The 12,903-nt window shown below is 36.2% G+C and overlaps 1 protein-coding gene across 5 annotated transcripts in view; it reads right to left on the bottom strand.

The window, feature by feature from the left end:
• CDC42BPA (CDC42 binding protein kinase alpha) overlaps positions 1-12,903 on the bottom strand; it is a 193,149-nt gene that overhangs the window by 72,051 nt on the left and 108,195 nt on the right. For all 5 annotated transcript variants that reach the window (XM_075706899.1, XM_075706897.1, XM_075706895.1 and 2 more), the window contains exons 6-11: positions 9,484-9,577; positions 8,509-8,709; positions 7,668-7,916; positions 3,983-4,062; positions 2,747-2,913; positions 2,167-2,289 (exon numbers count right to left, since the gene is read on the bottom strand). In XM_075706899.1, the coding sequence (XP_075563014.1) occupies positions 2,167-2,289; positions 2,747-2,913; positions 3,983-4,062; positions 7,668-7,916; positions 8,509-8,709; positions 9,484-9,577 (914 nt within the window). The remainder of the gene's footprint in view (positions 1-2,166; positions 2,290-2,746; positions 2,914-3,982; positions 4,063-7,667; positions 7,917-8,508; positions 8,710-9,483; positions 9,578-12,903) is intronic.

Here is a 12,903-nt window from a genome sequence, read left to right as displayed (position 1 = left end):
CTGGCATTCCTGACACTCTCAGGCACTGAATGAAGTCTTTTCACAAATACAAACCAGAACAAATCTTTTTTGTAGTTTCCTCCAACCTTTCTTGCTGGGTTTTTTCCCTTGCCACAGGTAAGATAAGGACATATAATAGAGACCCATCTACTGCTACTTGTGTCTGATTTTTCTTTCACATAAAATGCAGACATTTTCCTATCTGGATTGACAAGAGGAATCAGATTTGTCCTCCCTGTTTCTATGGTTCTAGTCCTCATACCTAACAGTCTCTATCAATCTAGTTAATTTCCCTAAATAAAAAACTTCTTGCTGTACTTCCTTTCTTTTTCTTTGAAGATGCCTCCGCTCTCAAGATCCTATTTTTAAAAAAACATTATGGAGCAGGATAGCAGAAGTCCTATACTATGAATCACTATGACAGAAATTTCCCTTTAACTTAATTCAGAGCATCAAATAAAAAATAGTGAATATTAGTAATAGTAGCTAGACATTAAAGTAGGCTAAAAAGATACTAGCTAAACAGACAGCAAATTGGTTCACTAACAGCTATATTCAACATGGTGGTGCAATAGAAGCTCTCCCTCTGGAGGTTCTTAAAACATGAGTTGCCAGAATCTGCGAGAGTAAGGATGGAAAAAGATGGATTTGGATATATCAAATTTCTTTGAATCTTTCCCTAAAAGTCTCCAGTAGCCTCTGTAAAGACACAGGATACTGGGCTAAGTAGATCTTTGCTTTTTGACTAGTTTGAGAGTTCTAAAGAAAGGCAGCATGACATTAATTAAAGAAATTCAGCTCTTTATCTGCACAGATTTCAAACACACTTTTCAAACTTAAAGTACTGAGATACTTGATAGCCAAATTTTTAGTTATCATAAAATCTTCATGAACTCTCGGAAGCAAAGGAATTAAATGGAAAGGAAATAAATGTCCAGTTTTGTATGAAATGATAGCCCATTGACAGAGCTGACAGGTGGTTCTTCCCCCTCTCATCTCCCTTTCCGCATATGCTCCTATTGCCCAGCTTGTGCTGATTCATCAGATCATGAGTTGATTAAATTCTCTATGTCTAGATAGTTCTTTCCTTGTTTAATTGAGTGAATTAAACTCAGGAGAGAGTCCGGGGCATGCACAGAAAGAGGAGGGGCCGCACAGCTGTGAGCAGGACCCATTTTGATGGCAGAGTTTTGTTCGGTCAGTTCTGCTGCTCATAGAACTGCAGCCTTATAGCCCATAGTGTGCTCTCTCACAGAAAACACCCTTCACTACTCCCTGCCACTTGGAAAATTCAATATCACTGTAGTTTCATGCACACAGCCCACCTCCCAAATAACCCAACACTTTTCTGAGTACTGTTCTGAGAAAATACTCAGAAAACCGCATCTCCAGTTTGAGCTAGCTTTTATTCCACATCCAGTCATAATGCATTAAGCAACAGCTCACTATAAATCCCTGTGGTTTCAAAGAAAATATAATCAAAACTGTGATCACATCTCACAAATTTGGCCCTTCCAAGGAAAATTCAACAGAAAATGAGACAATGAAGAATATCAATTGATGCTTAAATCATAACAAATCACCCTTGCATCAAATATTTTTGAGACTATTAAAACTGCTAGACTAAAGTCTTCCCCTCTCATGTTTACTCACGTAAACAAGAAACACTTTCCTTCCTTCCAGTTTACTACCTATGTACCTGGATACCAGAGTGCAGAGAGGTACAAAGCAAGGAATACTAAGGTATGCTACAGTGACTACAACTTCTGAAGGAACTGCAGTGACTTTTGGTACTGCCAAAAATAACCAAACAGGCGCTGCATCTGGAAAAATTGGTCATGGTTTCACAGATTCTCAGGTAGAGCCTGATTTGCATCCATGCAAATTAGCAACAACGCAATTTAGAACTAGTGAAACTTTTAACACTAATAATAATAGCAGAAGTCATTGAAATCTTCCTTCTCCCTTGCAACTGGAATTACTGAAGTACTGAATATTAAGTTGAATTTGTAGAAAATGTTGAGGTACCAGTGAAGGGCAAAATGAGAAGTAAAAATAGACCGGAAGACTCTTTTAGAAAGCAAAGTAAAACTAACATTACAAGAAAAAACTCTTGTCAAAATATTGTTTCCCGTTACAGTTTTTACATTAATATTTATAACATACCTGTTACCTGTTTCTTCAACTTTTCAATTTCTTCTTTCAAGCTTTTAATTTCTAAATCTTTGCTTGCTGTTATTGGGCCATCCACTGTTGAATACTGCAGAGCCTGGACTGTCTGGGTGGACTCTAGAAGAAGATGGAAACGAGAGGGACAAATTACATGCCTGACATCTGAGGAGGTCAAAAAGATATCACTGATAAATTAAGACATACCAAAAAGCCCCTCCACTGAGGATTCTATAATTTTAAATTTTCCAACTACTAAGTGACAATTTTTCAGTAATTCTCAGCTAGACAAACTAAGTTCTTAGAAGTTTTAAGAATGAAATCTTTATGCCATAGTAACCAAGGCATGGTGTGAACAAAGTTAGCATGTTATAAGAAGTTGCATACGTGGGATATTTCAGGCATAAAGAGTAACAGAAGTTTAATTTGTCAACGGAAATAATGAAGAGAATTCTTTTCTGCTAGAAAGCATTCCAGAAGGTATATTTTTTTTTCCACAGTATAAACCATGCCTTACAAAGCTGAAAGCTAATCTAAGTCAAAAAAGTGATTGAATGGTATTTTTTAACGACTATACCTTGCAGTTTTCTACTAAGTTCAAGCTTTTCCTGTTCTAGACGTCTTATTCTCCTCTCATAAGCTTCTGTTGCTAAACTATCCTCCAAAGTTCTTTGAATGCTGGCATCAAGATCCATGGAGGGTGGTCCAGCTGTCAGTCTTAGACAGCTACGGTCTGAAAGCACACTGGGGGAAAAAAATTAAACAGTATTGGATTTGGCAACAGGCTGTGTTTAAAATAATGTTAAAAAAATTATATCGACCAACAAATAGTTGTTTAAATTGTTAATTACTATAATTTATTATACAGTCAAATAATACATTGTTAGTATGTGCCCATTAAAATTTGAATTAATTTTTATCTAGCATGACTGATTTCCTCAATGCATTTTTTGTTACATAAAAGTGAATGAACTCCTCATTAAAAATTATCATTATGGACAGTCTACTCTATCCAGATAGCAAAAAGCAACAATCTAGATGGTAAGATTATAGTAACAGTTTATTTTAAAATAATTAATCAAGTTTCCCAAATACTTTAGAAACAAGAATCACAATAAACAGCGTGAAGTTATCACATGACAACTAGGGCACGTACATATCAGAAATGTTGTGGCCCTGATTCTGTCGATACTTATGTACACATACTACCACTTATGCAAGCAATCCTTTTGAAGTCTACAGGACATGTCATATACCAGCATTAAGCACATGTGTTTGCAGAAAGAGGCCTGGTTTTTCAATGGTTGTACACATTCTTTATTTATTTATTTTCATAAATGGTCAGGGAGCATACATGGACCTCCTTGTTACTGTTTAATTTGTCATGTTCATCTCTACTGCTAAATACCACATTAATACCAAATATCAATAAAGGCAATTTTTAAAAATTTCCATTCAGACTTACAAGAGTGTCAAAGGACTGGAAATAAAACAGTTTATAAAGTCCAATAAGCTAAGCTCTCTCTGGGTCCATACATCTGGTCTTAACTTTGTCATATGCAGTTAACTTCAGAGGAGTTTTCATGAGAAAGGTGATTTCCTGACAATGTATGAACACGTGCTGACCTTTAAATTAATGTAAATTTTACCTGCAGAGAGCTCATTCTTTTGGACAGGCAGTGTTTTAGATTATGGTGTAGTAATTTCCTCAATAAACCACATTCTTTGGTATCTGCTTGCAGTTGGTTTCAGAGACAGAAACTTAAGCAATCGTGTAACTATCCTACAGACAATTTTGGAACTCTTAACTTACCAGCTACTTGTATATGTGAAACCCACAAATGGCAAATGATGGCCAGAAAATGCAGTGTGTGATGGTGGAGGCATCGTTTCCTAGAAAAATAATAGGACAGTTGAGTAAGTAATATCCGACTGGACTTAAAAGAAAATGATTTTCAAGTTTAACCATATGTGAAGTGTTAGTGATAATATCACATTAACTATATTCACAGTCATCCTTATCTACAACACAAATATGAAATGGCATCACCTACATCTATTTATAATGGCATGCAATATACAAAAATACAGCATGCTGGCATAAAAGTGCTTTTGTAATTAAATAGGCGATTGTTGGAGGAAAGCAGAATATTACACTTATTAAAAGTCAATTTATTCCTTCTTTTTCCCAAGAAGCTCTTAGCACAAAAAGTATCACCTTTTATTCCCTCCTATATTCCTCTCTGCTATTTAGTCAGCAGGGCTTCCTGCTTGTAGATTTACCAACCCCACTTCTGACCGGGCTATCTCTATTTGGAGAGAACAATAGTCAGACATTTACTAGAAATAAGTGCTACAACAGGGTCTTCTAGTCCCGTTAGTGCTTTGACCATTTCTTCCTTCATTGCTCCTTTTTCCTGCCAGACAAAAAACTACAAACCAAGACAAATCTTTGAGCTTCTCCTCAGGCTAAAATAACCCTGTTGCTATATTATTCAAATCATTATAAGTTCTAATATTCCTAAATATCCTGTTAAAAGTTTCCTGTTTAACCCCAAGATGCAAGGTTTATGTTGCTATACTAGAGATGGCCTTAATGGTCATCAAAAGAAAGTCCCTAAGATGATGATTATCACACCGAAAGTGCTAAAAGGTTCTAAATTTTAAGAAAATTTAATGATTTTTTTCAAACAAACAAAAAAAGGAACCAGTTGTACATTTTTACATGTAAACTGCAGCAGGAGAGAACAAGCCTGTATTCAAAAGAAATCCAAAATTACCTTTTCAGTGGTGGCATCAGCTATATTACATCACAACCTTGACCTTTTAGCAGACTGAAATCTTCACATCAAAAGAGAGCTCCCAGAATAAAAAGCAACACCAATGACATGGCTAGACTGTGTAAGTACATCAAGTCTACATTGTTGGGCTTTTTGGAAACTAAGGACAAGACTGAATTACAAAGCTTTAACTTTCTACTAACTGATAATAAAAGTATCAATTATTAAACACTATGGTTAGGAAAAGTGAAATTCTTTACTTCTCCTTTATATTTTATTTTCATATTTCATAGATTCAGGTTTCAAAACCATCTTTATGAATAACTTTTAAAAAGACCAAATGCATAATTGTGTGATTTTTAGCAGCCTATATAACAGTTTTCAGTTACCACACAGGTAACAATGTTTGTTCTAAAATATCATATCTATTGATAACAATATAAGATTTTGTAAAAGAATTTGTTTTGTTGCTGATTCTTTGGCAGAGATCAAAATACTTATTTCCTGCTGCTTGTGTGAATTCAACTGTATTATCACATCGAAAAAATTGTAACTGAATCTACGCCTATCATGCCTATCAGTAAGGCTACTAAACCAAACAGTTAAAAGCTAAAAACCTGCAGAACTTAGGCTGCCTAAGAACACTGTTTTGCCCTTGTGTTTACATGTACTTTTAACATACTGTTTGAATTTCATTATTACATATATAATCTTTCCATGGGACCACAGTCTCATTCAGGCAGAACAAAACTGTTCAGGCAGAACAATAACAATCATGACTTCAACGTTGCCTTTATCTTCAGCACTGGGCATTCCTCATTTGCTGTATGCCATTCAAACCTTGCAAAGAATTTAAAAGAAAAAAAAAAAGTCTCATGGGCTTATCTGTGTTGCTAACTTCTGTAATCGTAATGCAAGTATGTGAACTTTCTTCACAAGATGTGTATGAAAGATGGCAGGGAAAACACCTCTAAATTACATTTAAGAATTGGAGGGGAAGCAATATTAAATACAATGTCCACTAGTTGAAGCAAAAGTGTAAAATACTCTCAGTCATGCAACACCACAGGCTAGTTTTTTTTTCAGAGATGCTAGGTGCAAAAAGAAATGGTAAAAATATAACCTTATATGAAACAAAACAAAAAAACTACCTTCACGTGTTTCAAATGAGGAACCCGAAAATGAAGCTCCAGAAACTAGTGTTCATCTCAAACAGTTCAATGGCATTACTTTTCACCCTCAAAAGTCTAAAGCAAATTAAGAATTGGACTCTGTTTTCATGTCTGAGTCCAATAACTCATCACAGGAGCACTGTTTCTTCACCTGCAGTTCCCTGCTTCTTTACAATTGGAAAACATTCACACTGCACAGGCACCTTTTGAGTGCCTCGGTTGGGAGATTAGGCTCTAAAAAGGAAGACTCCTGGACTGGCCAACATTAGAATGTGTGCATAACCTCCAAAAGGTATTTCAGCTTCACAAAGATAGCTTCACAAAAAGTTGCTACACACAGCATCCATTCCTGCCACCCAACCCCGACAGCTGTTCCTGGACAAAATAATGTGCAATCAGGTATCTCAGGACTGTATAGAAAAGTTTTAAGATTGAAATACTTTAGTTGTGAAGGGAAATGTGCAATACCAGATGCAAGTGAGGAAAAACTGAGGAAGAGATGAAAAAACGCGAGTTGTCTTATGCAGCTAGACTGATTTGGTTAATTTGCCTATATGAAAGGACTCTGAGACCCCACGCTCCACACCACATATGTCTATCACTGGATTTCATCTAGTCAAAGTGTTTTCCGTGTTTTACTGTGCAGTTGGAGGAAAGGGAATGCAAATAACGATCATCTCGCCTCTATCAATTCATGTTGCCTATAGCTTATCTGCAGGTCCAGGAAGTTCAGCAGAACTGAGATGCACAGGCAGTTCAGAAAACAAAAGCAAAAATGGTGAAAATGCTTCACCCTCACATGTAAACAGCGTGTTCCTGCATCTTTCAAAAAACACGAAAAAAAAAAAAAAGTATTTCCAAGGAGACAACACAAGGCATTCCTCTGATGCTATGACCTCTAATACCCATGAAAGCTCCTGTTCAAAAAGCACAGAAACACTAAGGTTGTTAAAAATCAACAGTTATATGCAAAGCTGTTTAAGCAAAGGCAAAATAATTTCTTTCTCACTAAGACTGTTGCTGAAGAAACGGCTGTAACATTTCCCCTAAATTTCCCAAAACTCAACTCAAGTCAGAAAACAAGCTGGACAAATTTTAGTGGGCATGAACTGAATGGAATCTGACAGAGATATAAGCAATTAGATTAGAGCACTACAATAAAATGCATTATGCAAACTTCATACATCTTAACAATGCTCTGCTACAAATACTGTGTCTTGCAGACTATCTATGTGTAAATATATTATTCTTTACAAGGCTTGGACACTAAGAACTTGTTACTGCAAATAACAGATGTATGTGTTAGTTAAACACATGTAAAGTTACAATGAATTTACAAAACTGAACTGAAGTTATCCTTACACGTATACGTTTGGAGGAACAGCCTCTGAACTATGCATGTATTTCCCCCACAGTTCTTCACAGCAGCACTTTGGTTTTTATGCAGAACACAGTGAACACACTGAAATAAACTGCCATTTACATATGTTTTGTTGTAAAGTATACTACAAAAGCAGATTTGTCAAAATGTTAATACTATACTTACAGAATTTTTTAAGCAGTCATCATCCACATCGAAGTTTGATGTATCAGTGGGGCTGCTGACTTCTGGGATGTAAGGTGCCTCACAGTTTCTAATGTTGTCCCAGTCAATCCCAGCAAAAAATGGATGGTTCTTAAAGTCTTCTATCCCATTTTGTCCAAGTCGATGCTCTCTGCTACAAATGAGCCTTCGGATGAGGTCCTTTGCACTTTCAGAGACATCTGTCACTTGAGCAGGAAACTGAAACCTCTCCTTAAAGATTAAAATAAGAGAAAATAGTTTATTACCAAGAAAAAGGTGGAAAAATCAAGCCTCTTAGTGAAAACTATTAAGCAGAAAAAGAAGTGTGCAAACACTCTGGTTCTTAAATATATGCAATAAGGTTTCTAGGAAAAAGACTTCCCCAAAGGATAGAAACTATCAAAATTTTTTTGTCTCCTAGTTTTTCTTCTTTATTTAAATTTCTCCTACACTGTTGAATTCTACAGCTACCTCCATGTGGAAGAACATTTAAGAATCTTCTGCATAAGCCAACCAATGGATCCCGCCAGAAGAAAGTAACACAAAAGGAGTGATGTAACGCAGCCAAGATTTACTCCATAGAGTGACCTAATAGCCATGCTTCTAAATCCAGATTTTTAGTTTTGCACTGCTTTATCCTAAAGCAAAGCCATCTGCAATACATAACCGTAAACTCACTATATGGAAACATATTTTTTGTTCTACGTTTATGAACATTAACATGATTAGTACACAAAACCTCATTTTTAAATAAGCCTCCAAGTTACCCTATTGCTTATTAAAAATTAGCTTAGAGAGAGACAGAAAGAGAAAGTGCACTAACTTTGTGGTTCATTATTTTCCCATAGGTCTCCACCAAGGACTCAGCATAAAAGGGTGTTTCTCCATAAAGCATTTCATACATGCAAACGCCTAGGGACCACCAGTCACACTCGGGCCCATACTTCCCTTTTCCATCTTCCATGGCCTGCAAGATTTCTGGAGAGATGTAGTCTGGTGTTCCAACTGCCACTGAAGATTGGACCTGTAGAAGTTACATTTCCAGGACTAAAATCAACTTCCATCGTTACAGACACTGCTGTTTGCGGCACTGTGCATGTATATATAAATTTAGCCCAGTGTTCTGGTTATAACAGTAACAACTTAGCACAATTAAAAGGCTTCTAAATTCATAAAGAAATGTGTAAGCATCCAAGGTACTACATTAATAGGCATCCCAATAACATATGTTTGCTCAACTCTTAGAAATATTTAATAACAGAGAAAGAACAAAACTGTCAATTCTTAGGCTCAGAGTTGTTAAGTAATTATAGATTAGGTAATCACACATATTAACTCAAATACTTTGTAACACTCTGGGACATGACTAACACACTGGAATTGCATTCTAGTCACACCTACTATATGCTGTGCATGTTTAAATATACTACTAAAATATGATTATATGCTAATTGTATCTCATCCTGCTTATACTAAAGCTGACATTTTCAATCAAGATTAGAGCTCAGAGCTCAAAACTGAAGAGATTCATAGTTCAACCAACAAATACCTACTAAGTTACCGATAGTGCAGCTTCTCTTTATTCATGAGTTGACTATATGCATATAAAAAGCTTTTTATACTGTAAATCCAAGCAAAGCAGAGTCTATTTTGAACCGAGGTTAGTTACATACCAATACCATTACAATTCCATTTTATTTGACATAAGGCACCTTTTCTTTTTATTAGCACGCATTTTAGCAGCTAGCAAAGGACTGAAGAAAAGGTGTTTAGAAATATATCATTCTTTCTAATTTACCGTTCCATCTTCCATCAGTTTCAGACAAGAACCAAAATCTGCTAATCGAATATGTCCGTTCATATCCATCAAAATGTTGTCTGGTTTAATATCCCTGCAAAAAAACCACATTTCAGAATTAGTACAAAAATGTATTGCAGAACATACAGTCCAAACATTAACTCTGCAACACCCTTATCATTCAAAACCAGCAACAAATCAGTAGACAGAACACAATCACTCATCATATGATGAAATTTGCACCAGGGACATTTCATGACAGGGGCTGTGGATCAAATCATATAATGCCTATTAATTCTAGTGAGAATTGTGTGGTCAAATTCCTCTCATCTCTCACAGGTAGATGCAGGCAGCATAATAAATATTCCTTATTCTGCAAATTTTACTCTTTTTTTTTTTTTTGTGTTGTGTTCTACAGATACCTAAGTATACTGAAATACAGATAACGTGTATGCCCCTAGTATGCAGCTGACTAGGACAAAAGCACCTACGCTCTCTAAGTTACCAGAGGGGCATTTATAGTTTAATTTACAAACTAGGTTCAAATGTTGAAATTCCTTTTCATTACAGTACAGTTATTGAAATATCCATTAAGCTACATTTTTAAAATATATTACATTATTACACTTACTCTAACCTTATCTATTATATTCAAAAGGTAAATTACAACCGTATGAATAAAGCACTACAAATACTTTCTCAGTGAACAGGCATTTATAAAACATAAGATCAAATCCCCTAAAACAAACAAAAAAACCAAGTGAAGCCCTGACTTTGTTCATTCCGCTAACAACTTATAAATGAATGTCATCAATTGCTTTGCAGACAAATGTAAAAGTATTCACAAGCTAAGATATTCACATTGCATATGAGAGCAAGGTTTTTTTGGTTTTTTTGGTTTGTTGGCTTTGTTCTTTTTTTTTTAATAAAAACTGAGTTACAAGTGATTTTTACTAAGAATTTATAGTGCAAAAAAATTAGAACCACACTTTGAACAACATTATAGAAGCAATGGCATGAAGGTGTCACAGTTATACACTCAGTGACAATTCATATGGTAACAGTATGCTGTTTTGATGAAAAGTACTTTCTGAATTTGTGTTACCCAAAGACAAGCAGGCAGTGGCTCATGTTGAAAACAAATTTTAGCCACCTTCCAAACAAGCAGAATTACAAAGTAAATTACAAAGTAAATCATAAAAATTAACCGAGTCCATTCTCTAAATAACATTCTTCCACTTGATTTTTGCTGACGTTGAATATGCCAAAGAATTGCAACCTCCAGATTGAGATAGTTCTATTTATTTTACATTCATCCACCAAAAACATTCCTTACACATGTTCCTAAATAAAAACAAACACATGCTATTGAGACCTCTGGAATTATAACTTCAGTTTAAAACACTTTGCAAAAACATGTACCTAAAAATCAAGTTCCTCTTAGAAGCTGGACCTAGTTCAAGCTAAACAAAAACATGAGTCACCCTTGAGGCTCCATTTATCCATGTTCTATCTTTTAATATATTCCCAAGAGAAAAAATAATAATCATCATAACCATCCTACCAACCTCCCCCATTCAATCTCACAAAACAGCAGAAAACATGAAAAATCCCACTCTGTTGTCAACCCTGTGCAAAAACAAACCAGCAAACAACATTGAAAGCACTCAGAGGAACAAGTATTTCTTGCAAAGCGAAGTTTCTAAGGCTCGGTAATAACTTCATAAGAACAATTTTTATACTTCAGGAAAGAAAGAGACCAACTGAACGCATACAAATTCTTTTCAGCTCTTGTACCAGAAGGTATGGGTTATGAACAACTGTTCTGAATTCAACTGAACTACGTTAATGAAAGACACTTTGAAAGACAGGAATTGCTGGCACCTGCAGAGCAGGCTATAAGCAAAGGGAAAGTTAAGAAAATTATGAGCCCCAGAGGGGAACAAGGAAGAGGACTAATTATTGCCAGTGTAGCTGAAGAGTTTGAAGGTGGTGATTATGGAGCTTTTATTCCAGGTTTTTGTTTTGAATGACATTTGGTGACTCTCCTTTAGTGATCAGAACTGATTCTTCTCCTGTTCTAAACAGAGCACGGTCTTCCCTCTTCACACCCACTCCACATTCCCTGGCTTATCCCAGTTTCTTCGCTGTACAAACTTGTTCCCTCTTCCCACGCTTACACCTCAGCTGCAGTTTTATGCCTATCATCCCCTGCCTCCTAGACTCACCTCAGAAGTTGAGATGTCCAATCCTCCATGGCCTGTCAAACCCAAATCTCTTCTCCTTTTATTTCTTTCTTTCACTCTCAGCTTCTTCACTCCTAAGTCCTAGTCTCCCATTTAACTAATGTTTTTTCCTCCCTTCTCAGTTCTCAGCAGTCAGTATTTCCCCATAGTCACTTCCCAGATTCCCTTCCCATTCCCACTGGCTTCCTATTCCTCTAATCCTTTCTATCCTGTTTCCTTGTGTCAAATTTTTGTTCTGTTGCACAGGAATCGTCTTTGGCACCAAAAGGAAGAGCACAGTTAACAACAAAGAGCCTCCACACTCTCCCTAGTGTCTATTTACCAACATCTCCCAAAATTGCAGGGCAAGTGCCCTCATTCTTACAACTCTGAAACTGCAAACCTACAGCAGAAGAAAAGTGAAAATCATTTAGCAACCAAACTTCGCATATGGTTGTTTGAAACTTGTAACAACTGGCATATTACAATATCTAGGTGGGGGGCAGAAGAATAAAATATGTCCATGACTCAAGGAAGATCCTCTCCTGAATTTCAACAATGCCTCCATATCCCAGAGCAGAAGAATTTCTCACAAGGCTTGTAAGAATTATTTTATTCATTTAAAATCTATATAGGAAAAGCAATGCATGTTTCTTGATCTTGTTCCTGGAAAAAGATGACACTTACCTCTTCAGGCAGATACTAAGGAAGGAAAATTCTAGACCAAGTAGCTAAAATCTGGCAAAAGTATTGAGCAAATAATGAAAAGTTATATGGTTTAGTGCATAGACCACTGGGCTGAATCTTCATAGAGTTACTGGGTGATTGTGGGCAAACCACTTCAACATCACTCAGCAATAACACTGGTGCTCAGTCAAGCAACTAATACCATCTGGTTAGAAGGCTATGGAGCACTAATACTCACATAACCCTGTAACTAGTTCACTATAATAAAAGAAAAAGGTCTGCTCACTTAAAATATGAAATAATAATTCCATTTCAAGAAGCATTTGGAAGCCATTTTACAAACCAGATTTATAGTGGGAACAAGTATTGAACTGGGGGAATTGCTTCTGACACCACTGTGTCCTGAGTTCTACCAAGTCCCAGACAGTTCAGCCCTACTCTTGAGAGCAGCTTCTGTGGGAAGTCCAATGTGCAATGGGTAGAGGTTGCCAGTGTTAGAGCTGGTAGA

Source organism: Pelecanus crispus, chromosome 3, assembly GCF_030463565.1.
Source record: "Pelecanus crispus isolate bPelCri1 chromosome 3, bPelCri1.pri, whole genome shotgun sequence".
Lineage (NCBI taxonomy): Eukaryota > Metazoa > Chordata > Aves > Pelecaniformes > Pelecanidae > Pelecanus > Pelecanus crispus.
Note: the sequence above shows the minus strand (reverse complement) of the source record. Positions and strands in the feature narration are given on the sequence as shown.